The sequence below is a fragment of the Pempheris klunzingeri genome, chromosome 6, assembly GCF_042242105.1.
Source record: "Pempheris klunzingeri isolate RE-2024b chromosome 6, fPemKlu1.hap1, whole genome shotgun sequence".
Lineage (NCBI taxonomy): Eukaryota > Metazoa > Chordata > Actinopteri > Acropomatiformes > Pempheridae > Pempheris > Pempheris klunzingeri.
The window spans coordinates 11,992,974-12,007,098 of record NC_092017.1 but is presented as its reverse complement, the minus strand read 5'-3'; the positions used below and the strand labels follow the sequence as shown (position 1 = coordinate 12,007,098).

The 14,125-nt window shown below is 42.4% G+C and overlaps 1 protein-coding gene across 1 annotated transcript in view; it reads left to right on the top strand.

The window, feature by feature from the left end:
- LOC139202636 (zinc finger protein GLIS1) overlaps positions 1-14,125 on the top strand; it is a 66,852-nt gene that overhangs the window by 46,147 nt on the left and 6,580 nt on the right. The window contains exons 4-7 of the mRNA XM_070832177.1: positions 1,016-1,177; positions 3,698-3,808; positions 7,657-7,798; positions 11,363-11,543. Coding sequence (XP_070688278.1) covers positions 1,016-1,177; positions 3,698-3,808; positions 7,657-7,798; positions 11,363-11,543 — 596 coding nt within the window. The remainder of the gene's footprint in view (positions 1-1,015; positions 1,178-3,697; positions 3,809-7,656; positions 7,799-11,362; positions 11,544-14,125) is intronic.

Below are 14,125 nucleotides of genomic sequence, written 5' to 3'. Positions count from 1 at the left end.
GTCTTACAAGCCATGCATCTGAAGTCCTTATAGGGTGACATGACACAGGCTGAACAGAAGAAGGACGCCAGCGTGAGCTCCTCACCCGCTCCTATTGTGCCCTGTGACAGTTAGGTCTGAGTGTACTGATGTCAAGATGCCGCTCAATACCTAAATGAGATAATTAGATGGGTAGATATAGGTAACATTGAACTATGCTTCCCCCATACTACTGTGCACCCATACACTTTGTGACTCTTTACACAGCAGCCCCTGTAGGGGGTCTTGACATGGACAGCCTCATCAACCAATCAGCTGTGTTTTCTGCTTAAGAGCAGGAGTGGAAATGCGAGAGGCCTCATGAATCATTCACGTGTTAACAAATCTGTGGTGTTCATTGGCTGAGTGGTCTGGATCAAATGGGCCAAGCTGGCTCGGATATGAGCTTGTTTACAGTCACTGTCACTTGTCAGTCTAATGCACTATACACAGCAGAGCACTTATCTCATGCTATGCATTACAGCCCATTAACCGCCGCTGTACAGCACACTCCAGTTTCCCCTGCAATTTAGACTCAGCCTTGAGGCAGGTGTACTGTCACGCATGCTGCTGTCTCTCAAGTGGACGTGTTTTTCAACAAAGGTCCTTGGATTGGCTGCGTAATTCAAGAGCCATGGAAAAAATGCTTGCAATTATACCACCCATGTTCTTTAGCGTCTCTCACTTTTCCATAGATGATGAATATGTGGTGTAGAGTGACCTCCTCCAGCTGTGCGTCTGATCAAGGGACTGAGGGAAAGAGTGGGACAGCTTCTTTCTGAGTCACAGACTTACACATATACAGAGCCCACATTGTACCAGAATTTGCCAACTTTACTCTGATTAATTTCTTTTTTCTGTGTGTGTGTGTGTGTGTGTGTGTGTGTGCATGCTTGTGGGCGTTTGTTTATTTCCTTGTGTGGTCCTGTGCATACCTGCCTGAATGTGGCTATCTTTGTACGTGTATCTGTGTGTGCTGCATCCCCCTCCCCCACAGTTTGAGGGCTGTAACAAAGCGTTTTCGCGTCTGGAGAACCTGAAGATCCACCTGAGGAGCCATACCGGAGAGAAGCCGTACCTGTGCCAGCACCCCGGCTGCCAGAAAGCTTTCAGCAACTCCAGCGACCGCGCCAAGCATCAGCGCACTCACCTGGACACGGTCAGAAACCAAGTCTCTGCTCTGTCTCACCTCCCAATGTTTCTCCAGAGTAGATTAATGTTCAACCTGTCTCTGGCCAAGAGTTAAAAGAGTCTGGGTGGTCACTGCGTTGCAGAAAGGATTGCTGCATGAAATTGTGGCCTATAAATATTTGCATGTGTCATATACAAGCTGTATTTCTAGCAAATCCATTCAGGTATTAGATTATATGCAAAATTAAAATATTACTTCTCAAATAACTAGCAATGAATGTCACTCAGTGTACGTGTGGGTGTAGCCCTCCTTCACTTTTACACCCACATTAAAAACTACACTGCAGTCCAAGTCTCAATGCCTATTTCCACATCTTGACAGTGTTAGACTTTAATTTGCTGTCACTTAGTGACCAGTGTGGCATTCTCACTCTCTGGACGCTGGCAGTGACACGCCACAGATCATTAAATGATCAGTTCCATTAGGCCGAGACGGAGCTCGGGCTATAACAGACTTGGATTGGAGCTGCAAGCTCAGACAGAGCTTCGTTTGTTTCTCTGACCTGTGGAAAAGGAAGGAAAGGTTGAGTCAGCCATCGCTGCCACTCGTCATGTCTCAGTAACCCCACCAATACCTCACTTTATCACCATCCGCACGCCAACACAACTCGGGAGTAAATAAGTTGTTTTGCTCAAATTATGTACTTAAGTCCACTGAGGTATTTTTTTCTTACTTGTACTTTACACGTTTCTCCTTTTACATTTTAAAGTCATTTCTGCATTTATTGACTATTTCACTCCAAAACCTTTTGTTAATATCTGTAGGTTGTAGATCATTACTAGATAGTTTCAGGTACTCTGCGATCAGTCTCTAAAAATTATAAACTTACCAACTTCAAGCCAGACGGACAAAAAAACGATAACAGAAGAACATCGACTCAGTTGAGTATATTTAAGAGACTATTAACAATATGGAACTAACTTTGTTCCCCAAAAAACAGTTTTGAGAGCCTTGAAATAGTTTTAAAAACAGTTTACCCACAAGTCTTACGTCAGCAGACACTTTATCACAAGAGGTGACTCTTTTTCTTTGCCTTGGTGGAAAGAACTACATGAGCAAGAACTGTTAAAAGCCCGAGTTGTTAAAACTGCAGTGGTGCTGAGCAGGTAGAAAGACAGCTGTAGTGGCACGGGGTGAGAATGTTTTTAATCAGTAAACACTTAAATTCACCACTTTCTGCAGAACTTGATTTGGGGGAGATGTTCGTTTTAATTGTATTTTCATAATATTTATATTTCCAGAATATTTTCCCCCAGTGTTGCTGGATTGGCCAACCACCAATGCTTTTGGTACATGCAATAGTAAATCATTCAGTGCTTTTTCTGAAGTGGAGTTCTGAATGCGGACTTGTGTTTTTCTATCAGTTAAGGATTTTCTTCCACCACCCACTCTTTCCACAGTAGGACAAATGATACAGCTAATCTGGGACCCCGATGCTTATGGCTTCACATTAACACCCCGCTAAGGCATTCCCTGTGCCTGCCCAGCTGCCTGCCCTGCCAAAACACTTTGGTGGAAAATCATTTTCAAGCTTTAATGATATTTATTCTATACAAGAGTTGTGCTTGATTTTTTTTTTTTTTTTTTTTTTTTTTACTCTGCACTGTATTGGGTGCATTGCTTGGCAAAACAAACATGGCGCCTATGAGTGGCACAGTAAGCGCCTTGCAATAACAATGGCTTATTTACAGAGAAGGTTGAGGTACGGACGCAGAGCTAATAAAGACGCGTATTCCCTTACACTTTAATGGCCAACTTATATTCTTGAGGATGAAAGAAAAATTGCCGTGAGGGGAAAAATCCCTCAATCAGCTAGCTACATGCTATATTTGCTTGGTTAATGAGAAGAATGTGAAATGATGAGGAAACTCCATGACGGTGTAGTTGTTTTACAGATGTCATGTCTGTTACTCTAATCTGCCTACTTCTCCCTCCTTAAAACCAGTTTATATGTCAGCAGACACACTGAGAGTATAGATTACCACTAGACAGCTTTAATTAAATGTAATTTGTTATTTGTTTACAATATCGAATTTAGAATTTTTTTCCATACACTCCTATTTTCTTAATTAAGCAAAAACAATCATGTATTATATATGTGGTACTAATGCCGTCAGTGCCAAGAGAAAGAGTTCATTACTATACTGGGAGATAAAAGCAAGCTAGACCTATTTAAAATCATCATAGACCAGATATAGAAATGGTATTGAAACATTTTGTAATGGATCTTACCTTTTTCTTTTTCTTGCTTTTTTCCTCCTCCTCTTACTTCAAAACTGTGATTCTCAGCTGAAAGGTAGGACTTTAACCTTTTACTTTTCCTTTCTCTCATTGTGCAATTTCTATTTCTACTAATTTTCCAATCTGTCATATTTTCTTGAATGACAGCTCAACTGTGCTCTTGTGTGTCTGTCCCCACAATAAAGTGAATTTAAATGTATTTAATGCTTTAAAATGACGTGAAATATATTTTCCCTGTGCTTGTAGAAACCATACGCATGTCAAATCCCCGGATGCACCAAGCGCTACACAGATCCCAGCTCGCTACGCAAACATGTCAAGATCCACTCGGCCAAAGAGCAACAGGTGCGTAGAAAGGTAAGACACCTTCTACATGAGAGGGGCGTAACGGGCTAAGTGAAGAGATTCATAGAGAGACGGAAAGCGTACCCCTGTGTCATTTGATGGACTTCTGGCACTTGACATTTTAGCATCAAATACAAGCAACTAAAATAGAAGTTGCCCGCCGCCAATAATACCTGGCCCGCCAGGTGAAATTGATTTTAAAAAAAAAAGTTTAAAAACATATATAAAAGTAATATAAAAGTAATTGGCCTGACTCAGACCACTGATAATGACTCCATGCACAGCATCCAACAGTGCGTCTATGCGCCGGGAAGCTGACCTCGCAGAGAGAAGCACCTGTTTCACCGAGGCAATCACGCCATCCATTGATTTATCAGTAGCCAGCTCCTCCAAACCAGCCACCATCACTTCTTTAAAAACTTCTGCATCAGTGAATGGTTTGTTGTGTCGGGTGAGAACCCATGCTGCTTTAAGGGACGCACTTGTCACTTTTTGCTGCGCTGTGAGTCCTCGAACCAGGATCTTGCTGCTGTGCGCATATCCAGCTGTTAGTGCGCTAAGTTTCTGCTTCCGCGCCTCTGTCTGGAGTGGATAAGCTTCTTTGAAGTTTCCATGCTTCGTTTCGTGGTGCCTTCGGATATTATATTCCTTGCAAACTGCAACAACCTCATTGCAGATGAGACAGACTGGCTTGGAATTTATAAAATCAGGTAGGATGAATGGATACTTTTCTTTCCACTCTTCTTTGTACGTCCTACCTTCACTATCAACTTTTCTTTTCATGGCTTTTGACAGTGACATTTTTTCTTGCTAGCTAGAGTTCTCTAGCTAATGTCTCACACAACATTATCTCAGCATAAAAACTATAACAGCATCAGGATGTCACGCGAGAATAGGCTGCTTTACTAATGGATAGCCAAATAATTATGTCCTTAAAATGATTAATACGTCAGTTAGGCTCAGAGAAGTGTTTATTACTTAAAATTGTAATTATTTAACCGTTAAGTCTTAAAGGCAGTGTGTGTGAGTGATTAAGTGATTAAAGACAGCAGCCTTATTATCACCAGGTTACTGTCTGTTTCATAACGCAGCAGTGTGGAGCCAAAGCAGTAACAGTAATAACAGCCTGTAGCAAATTAATGAATTTTAAATAAATAACTTTATTAAATTACGTTGTTGTACAAGATAAAATAGTATAGATGAGAAAAAAAAAAAAGTTTTTTTAGTAGGAAAGACAGGTTTGCCTGTCGAAGATGTCATTTTTGCCCGCCATTGAGTTGGTCAGAAAAAATTTGGCCCTTGGCCAAACTTAGTTGCCGACCCCAGTTGTAGGCTATGTCTAACTTGAAGTTGACGGTAAATTAATCAGATATTATGAACTATCTATTGCGTGCCGTTTTGCAGCAGTCATAACATGCATATGGGTGGGTTTGCCTGCGTATTGTGTAGAGTCCAGCGCTGCTACGCCCTGCTGAAGAGCTCATGTGGACTTGCCAACATGACTTTATTCAAGTCAATAGGTAGGGCTACAGGTTTCACGAACAGACCACTTTATGTAATCTCTCCTGTTCTGATGTGCATTATCCACAGATCCATCTAGTTTAATTGAGGGGTTGGGAGGTTGGGGTGGTGGAGGGGTGTCTTTGAGAATCGTTTCCCCCACAATAGATCAGGTTTGACCACATTTCATCATGTTCATGGTCAAAAGCCCATTCTTTCCCTGACTGGAAGCGGGTAAATAACAGAGAATGGGCTCATTGTTGTGGAGGAGGCTGGATAGTGGCAGGCTGGATGATGTGTTCCTTTGCTTAGCGTCATAAAGGGAAACATGTGTGCTTGTAGCATTGTTAATAAGCTGTACTGCAGAATACCCCAGTGGCCAGATGTTATGGACAAATGTCAAACAAACGCTCTTACTCCACTCTTGGAGCGACCCGGTGAAAAACTGTTAGGAGTGTTGCAGTTGGGAAAACAGAGCCTCAATTACATGTGATGAATGTTTTGCAGGGCACTCAGAGGGATCCCCAGGAGGACATGCACATACACATTCAGTGGCACACAGTATCTACGTGTGAAATCATAACGTGGACGATGCCAGCTATAAAACTGTTGAGCAAAACCACGCTGAAAAGTTCAATCATCTGTGATTTCACTTGGCAGATGGGCAGAAGAAGTCTTAAAAGATGTAACTCATTTATCTGCCCACTTGGCTTATCGATATCGGGAATAATCAGAGTGGCGATTAGGGTTGATTGTTGTGACAATGCAGGAGAATGCTTCCATCCACAGTCCAACCACAAAATCAAATGTGGAATTGATTTTCATGGAATAACAAAGGGTGGATTTGTGGATGGATGCACAGACAGGCAGACACAGAGAGACAGACTGGGCGATTGATGGGGTTAGACTGACGATGGAGAATAAACCTGGGTGAACAACGACAACCTTGTCATCTGTAACTGGAGCACTTTCTTTTAAGGATACAATTAACTTATACTGGACCAAATGACACACAGCGACACTGCCAGGTTTTTATGCTTCTTGGCATCATAAAATTATCACTTATTTTCATACAAGCTGCTGAAAGATATGTATTATTCAACATAGTTAATGTGATAATATCACAGCATGGTGACAAAAATACAAACTTGATTAACAAGTAGTTTACACGTTTATTTCCTGATGAAATGAACCCACATATATTGGATTTAAATCACAGAATTAAAATGGGATACATGTTTTTTTTTATGAATAAAGGACTGGAAAGAAAGAGATGAATTGACATTTGCTAATTAAAAGGGATAGAGACTAGTTTTTACTAAATATTTACACTTTCTAACTGCCAGGCTTAACTTAACTTAACTTGGCTAAGTGAACTGACAAAGCTAATGTTACCTCGCTAGCATGTAGCAGCTGATCCCTTTAAATAGATCTAATTGAATTGGCTGATATATATCTGCTCTAACACTTGATCAATGTGTAATAATGATGTAAAGTGGGTAGATTTTAAATACAAGGTTGGTTAGGTTACAACAGTGGAGGCACAGAAGAACTATATCAGGCTTTTATGAGTAGTAAATCTGCTGTAGGGGATCATATGCGCTGCCATTGTTTGTCCATAGAGCGCCATCTCATGTTAGAGCAAAAGCAGGCGCCATTGCGAACACTGATTCTGACGCACCATGCTGTATTACACCCTGTTGGTTGAAGGTTACAGGATCTTTGAAGGTAAATCTTGTGAGTAAAGGAAAGATGTGGTTGTTAGTCGAGTCCTGGTGTGTGCCTCAGTGACTGTAATGTTTTATTACAGAGAAATGTGCTGATGTGTACAGCAGAGGTCAGCTGGCCCACTGATCCATAAGGCAGATGTCCCATTGCTCCAACTGACACAAGTTTCCTTAGGTTTAGGTTTCTCCTGCGTGGCGTGTGATCGACTCTCCGGCTGAAATGTGTCTTCACTTGCCCTCGTTACTGTTGGCAGTGATAGAAACAGAAGCAATCTCGCCTTGGCTCTGAGTTGGTACAGTGATCACTTACCCGCAATGTCCAAGGCCAACGCATGACTCGAAACGGAGTGTATGATCTTCCCTCTGGATCCCCCTGACTGAGAATGTATTCTCATTTGCTGAGTTACTGTTTCAAATTAACAATACAATCACGTTATTGAAAAAGAGAAAACAAAACAAACAAAAGTACACACACACACCCCACATAGGGTCCAACCTACAAATAGACAAAAGTGAAGCTGTGTTTTGTTCTGAGGTTGTGTAATCTTGCAAACCAGATGGAGTTGTCTTAAAATGACTCAACATCATTTCTTGTAAACACTCTCTGTTTATTCTTATACTTGTGATCGACAGCTTCGGCCCTGTCCTCACCTGGAGCAGGACGTCCTGAGTGACTGTCTGTCCATGCAGCACCTCCAGAGCTCCACCTCCTCGCAGCACCTCTACAACGGCAAAGATGGCCGTTCTCCAGGACTGGGCCAAGACATCTTCACAGGTGCACACAGGACACTGCTCTGTCATCTAACACCCTGATAATGTGACCTCCTCCCCTTATGAAGCCATTAAGTAATCTAATACTTCTGTCAGCAACGACAACTCAAGTCTCTCTCTCTCAGTGTACCTTTCATATGTTTTTTCTCACTTAAATATTTATTGGCAAGAGGTTGGCTGCATTAAGTAATAAGAGAAAAGATAAGGTCATAGAAACAAAACAGATAATCCTGGAGAAAATTTCTTATTTACAGGTATTTATAAAGTTCATGTGTTCCCAATCCATACTTCTGTGTCAGATTCTGGAAACTCTCCAACTCACCATCTTTTTCCGAAGCTGACTCAGCTTGTCTCTGAATCCACTGTCATATCGAGGTGGTTACTATTTACCCATTCAAATTCATTTAGACTCTTTTTACATTTGTATTACTTACTTACTTACTTGTACATTTGCTGTTATTTAACCCTTCTTGTGACACCTTTTAATAATAAATCTTACAAAACATGATAAAATATACTTTAATTATGGGTTAAATTCTTAAAATAAACCAGTGACAAAGAGTAATACCCGTTTATCATTTGCTGTTTGGCTTAAATACAGCATGTCATGTGACACCGGTAGTAGCACCATCCTCTGCAGCAATACTAAATGTAAGTGCAAGAGACTGGGCCATGTCTCAAAATATCGAAGGCCAGAGAGCATTTGTTCCAAAACAGAAGAACAGGCCAGCAAGTGAGGTCTGACCGCCAGAGATCCCAACACCTGGCAAAGCAATCACAGAGTCATTGGTGGTAATCAACAGCCATGTCAACATTCCTGCAGATGTATTATGGTAATTTTGTGCTTTCAGGCAGTAAATTTCATACTTACGGCGCCTTTGGTCAAACATACACAAATTACACCACTATAACTTACCTTTGATGGCTTCTACACATTTTATATCAACATTTTAGCTGCTGGACTCCACTTGGTTATTTAATTTTAGGAGGAAGTGTTACAGCCTTGTGCTTTTGTTTGTTTGGTTTGTATTTCTTAACCATATCATGTTAACCTGTCATCTTGTCATGCAAAGACTGCAAAAGCCATTAGCATTACAAACAGCCACAAACTTTTATTCATCACATGTGGCCTTTAAACTTCCATTTTTCTAATTGATGAATTTGACCGTCACCAAATGTCAACACGACTCTGGATTGGGAACAAGAGAGAGATAAATAGATTATTATAACAATCTTAAAGACAAGAGAGATGTCCCGCAGCTTCTTCAGTTTATGGACACATCTGTTCTTGTTTTCTGCCTGTGCACCATCCAGGCTCCCCGTCGCTCTCTGTTATTGTTGCAGGAACTCCAGCACACCGTTGACGATTGTGAACGCTCAACTTGTCTTCCAATGTCGAACCAGGCCTCTGAGTCTTGGCTGTGTCTTCTCAGCCTCCCTCTGTTTCTGAGTGGACGCTGCCTGCTCTCTTGTTTTTTAATGCTTTAAAGCCCAGAGGAGCTCCCTCATGAGCCGCTGCCAAAGCATTTAGGGATGCAGTGTTATTCGAGGCCAGCAAAGATGTTGCAGGTTGGCATTCAGGATCCCCATTTGCATGAGTTTCACTTTGCTCCAGAGCCAATGGGATGCATGGAAGAGGTGGGGCAAAGTGGGCAGCCATCCCATCATTAACACTTGTGGAGCAGAAAATGAGTCATGCTTCCAGTCAGAGCTAAACTTGTTTTCCTGTCCACCGTTTTTTTTTTATTCACATGGCTGCAGCGAGACTTACGAGAAACCCCTCTCTGTTTTATTGAGGATAATTAGAGTGTTCCCTGATTAACCAGAGGAAGGACTCATCATAGTTTTAGAGCAGAGGTTTACAGGCTCCTGCTGTTATGCTGTGATGCTGATTTACCTCTCCATCTCCCTCTCACACAGAGCTTTCTTCCTGAGCTCTCTCTTCTAACCCTTAAAGAGTGCCATCAGACCCTCTCTCTCTCTCGCTCTCTCTCCCTCCACAAGGAACTAGCGAAGAATTTGAGGCAATCACAGCCATTATTTGTAGACTGTTTTGCCGGTCTGGTAGCAGATGTTGGGGCTAAAGGGGAAAACATTTAAGGTCTGTGATTGATGATTTGGGGGTAATGAATCAAGCTTGTAACCATTTCAGAGTGCTGTCAGATCAGGCCTCTGCATGCTTCCACTTGAGAACAGCTGGGCCTGGAAACGGCAAAACCAGGAGCACCGATCTTTTCTCTTCCTTTCATCTCCCCCTGTCTTCTCCTCTCGTCGCTGGTTAACTGCCCCAGACAGTCAGCGCGCCGCTGTCCTTGTGGATGCTGGGAAAGAAATCAGTCGATAAACAGAGCAGAAGATGGAGAGAGCAGATTTATTGTGTTAGGGGAACAGGTGGAGATCAAGTGGAACCTCTCTTACTTAATATTTAGATTTCACTGTGATTTCTTGCAAGTCTCAGTCTGGAGCAACATTTTCAAATTAAACCAGTGGAAAGTTGTCAAGGTGACTGATGCGGATCAGTTGCAACTGGATTTGTCGATTGATATGTGCAAGTGCAGCTCTGAGGACTGCTAAACTGGTAGTATTGGCTCAATGTGTTGACAACTTAACAGCAGTTTAAGAAAAAATGCACTGAAGCGAATATAGCTGAACATGGCTGGTTGCATCTTCCCAAATGAAAAAACACATATTTTCCCAGTATGACTTCAAAATGTAGGAATGAAGACATAATGTTTTGGGAACTTGTGATGGAAATCATTTCACGAAAAATGATAGCAATAATTATGAGTTGCAGCCCTATTGTGTGGTGCATTCTGAATAGAGTAATGGGTCATTATTTATTTGAAGTCCACAGCTTAAAACCGGAGAAAATGTTGGCAATACGCAGCAGGCCTCAGTTGAAACTAGCCTCTCCCCCACCCACAGATCACTGTATCAATAAAATGTTAATCAAACATGATTTAGAAATACTCAGTGATTGACTAGTGGCAGACACATTGGACATTTTGGAACAGAATTGGAGAAAAATACTCTTCTCTTCTTTTTTTCTGGACATTTCCAGCTGCTGTGTAAGAAGTTTTAAGAAATGACACTGATATAGTACAACGTACATGCGGAAACACATCACATATACATCTGCATTTACTCACATAACCATAAGTGCCAGCGCGCGCGCGCGCGCGCGCGCACACACACACACACACACACACACACACACACACACCACAGAGGCTATCCAGTAACCTTATTCCCCCTTTTAAATGCCCTACTGTTTAAAGTTACTCTTCAAACACATGTAACATTTTAGTTTATTATTGTGTAATAAGAACAAACAGCTGAAAGGACAAACAAGGCCAATCCCTGTGGCAGCGCAAACAATGTACCCTAAATTACAAACAGCGCAAACATAGAACATTTTATTTTACAAAGCTCTCTGATTGGATGAAGGTTGTCAAAACAAAATCTTGTTGCCATGAAATGGCTTTTAATGCGCTCAAAGGGAATATGGAGCGCAGAGCCCTCGAGTTTATTTGGCACGTTTACTGAATTAGCTTTGTTTGTCTTTCAGGCCTGTACACTGGCTCCAGCACCCCCCATCACAGCGCCTCAGTGGAGCTCCTCTCCCCCACCCCTAACCCCACCTCCGCCTCCGCCACCGACCTGCCCTCCAGACAACACCGACTGGACCGCGACCTCGGCAGCCCTCATCACCTGTCCCCACTGGCCGCCATGGACGGCACGAGAGACGGGTGAGTCCTCCATGGATGTGTAACACGGATGGATTCAGCTGTGGAGATGTGTCACACTGCACACTGCAAAATTTATAAATGTGTCAGCAGGGTGGGGAATAGAAATATGAAATCTGGTAAAAGCGTGCTTTCCCCGATAAATGAGAGGAAAATTTCAAGAACAATCGTGTATGCCTTATAGTCCTGTGACTAAAACTGGCCTCTGCAAATTAAAATATTTGAGATATAGTCATGTGACATCATTGCATGAAGTTTCCACAAACACTCAACAAGAGCAACATCTTGTCTCAAACAGAAGAGAAGTGATTGTCGCATTTACTATTTTCACACATTTAACTGTAACAAGTAACTACACAAACACACACAGGTCAGCTTTCTTCATCGATTAGTCACACTGATCGTACTATGATCCTCACACTGATTTTGGCCCACTGTGCTTCAATTGTTTTTCACCTATTTATCATCCTGAATCAGGGGAGAACCACAGGGCGAACCCGCTTAGATCATGTTAGGTTAAGCCTCTCAGTCCTGCTGACAAACCCATTTGGCCGTCTCACTGGAAACAAACTCAACTCCGCAACCCCTGAGTCGTCCCTCGTGGGAGGAGGGGCTGTGCTGGTCACCGCAGGGTCAACGTGACACATCACCAGCTCTATTTCTGGCACTGGACACCGTGTTCATAAGGTCCCCCATCTCCACTGGATACAACAGCGTTAGCGCTATGACCAAACATTTTGGCCGGACATGATTCACACGTTAATGAGAACGACCTGTCCGAGCAGTGTGATAGGATCATCGTTTGGTGTTTATGTTGTGAGCTGTTTAATTCCCAGATCACAAGAATCAACAAATCCTCTCTGAAAACACAAAAACATATAATTCATATTGTACAAATCTAGTACTATCCATGTCTTACAGACAGTCGTGTACTGCATTAGACACTCGGACGTACAACAAATACAAACACTGGGCTGCATTAGATTATACCATCTTAACAGACAATGCATCTTCCAGATAATCGTGAAAATAAGTACAGCTGGGGAGAGAGCTTGTGAAGAGAAAGCACAGAGACCAAAGACAATTTTGTGTTTAAGTGTCTCAGTATTGCTTCATCTTTGGCAAATAAAGAAATTAGGCTGTTTTAAATTTCTTGATCTAATTGACTATAATGAGATTACATGAATTAATGGGTTAAAATACATTTCTTTAGATAACTTCCTCTTACATTATATATTAGAGAGTATCCAAGAGTGCATGGAAAACCCTCCTAAAATGCTGCTGTCTTGCTCATGGACACTTCAGCAGAAACTCTTTTTATGCATCTGTGTGTGTGTGTGTGCGTGTGTGTGTGACGCACAGCATGTTTCCTATTAGTGCCGATGATTTCTCCAGAGAGCCAGCAGAGCAGAGTTACAGAGCCCGAGTGTCGTCAGGAGGCACACTGTGCACTGTACTAAACAATGTGCCGAAAACCAGGGAGGTAGAGAAGGAAAACAGTCTTTTACAGTTTAATAACATTGAGAAAGAGTGGATGGAATCAGGCATCATAAACCCCGTGTTACAAAAGCGATCGTGTTACGTAAACACGCTTTCTTTTAACTCTGTGGCCTGCTTTTTGAGTGTCTGCATGTGTATATGTGCTTTTATGGGAGTATATACAGCATAGGCGCATGACAGAATGAGGTTTGATGGCTTTCTCTACTGGCTACTCTTAGAGCCGTGCATGTATTTGTAGTCATGTGTGTCTCTGTGTGTGGGAGTGTGTGGGAATGAGAGGAGTTTACATATAGTAATCCAGGAAACACACATGATTGCATGTGATTGGGGTGTGAGGCACAGCAGACTTCCAGCACAAACAGTGCAGCGGGCCGGCGCGGCGAAATCGCCTGGATGTAAACGACCGAGTGCCGCTCGGAGACGTCAGCTCGGCCTGGAAGCATCTGGACGGTGATGTGTTGTTTCAAGCCTTGAAAGCAGGAGGAGAGAAGGCTGTCGAAATTACCTTGCGGTTTCAGTGCCTCTTTCTCGGCAGCATGCACAATTACCAGCGCGAGGAGAGGAATGGAAAGTGAAAAGGACCTGAGTAGGGGATGCTGTAACAGCGGTTGCGCAGGCAGGGTGACATATTGGATGTGAGATGTGGGTCTGTTCCTTTGGGTGCTTGATGAGGAACATCTGAACATTGTGTATGTGAGTGTTTAGCGGTGAGAATCCCCTTTTTCCTTACATATGTAACTTAAGTGCCCATCATGCCTTTATAAGTAATCTCCTGTGTTCATTTATATCTTTATGAGCTCCGACATACCTGTGACGTGATGACAATACTGCATTAAAATTGCAGCAATTTCCAAATTTACAGATTTCATCAAATCAAGATGTTTGACCTAAAAGCACTCATAAATGCACACACACACTGTAGTGCCCTATCTGTTCATCACCCAGTATGGGCAGAGAGGGTGGGGTGAGGAGTCAAAAAGCGAGTTGTGGCAGGGACCTACAGTGCAACTAGCCGGGCATGAAACGTCTACTCACATTTGCCTGAAGATGGAGCATTTGATTTACAGGTTTAAAGCCTTGAGTAT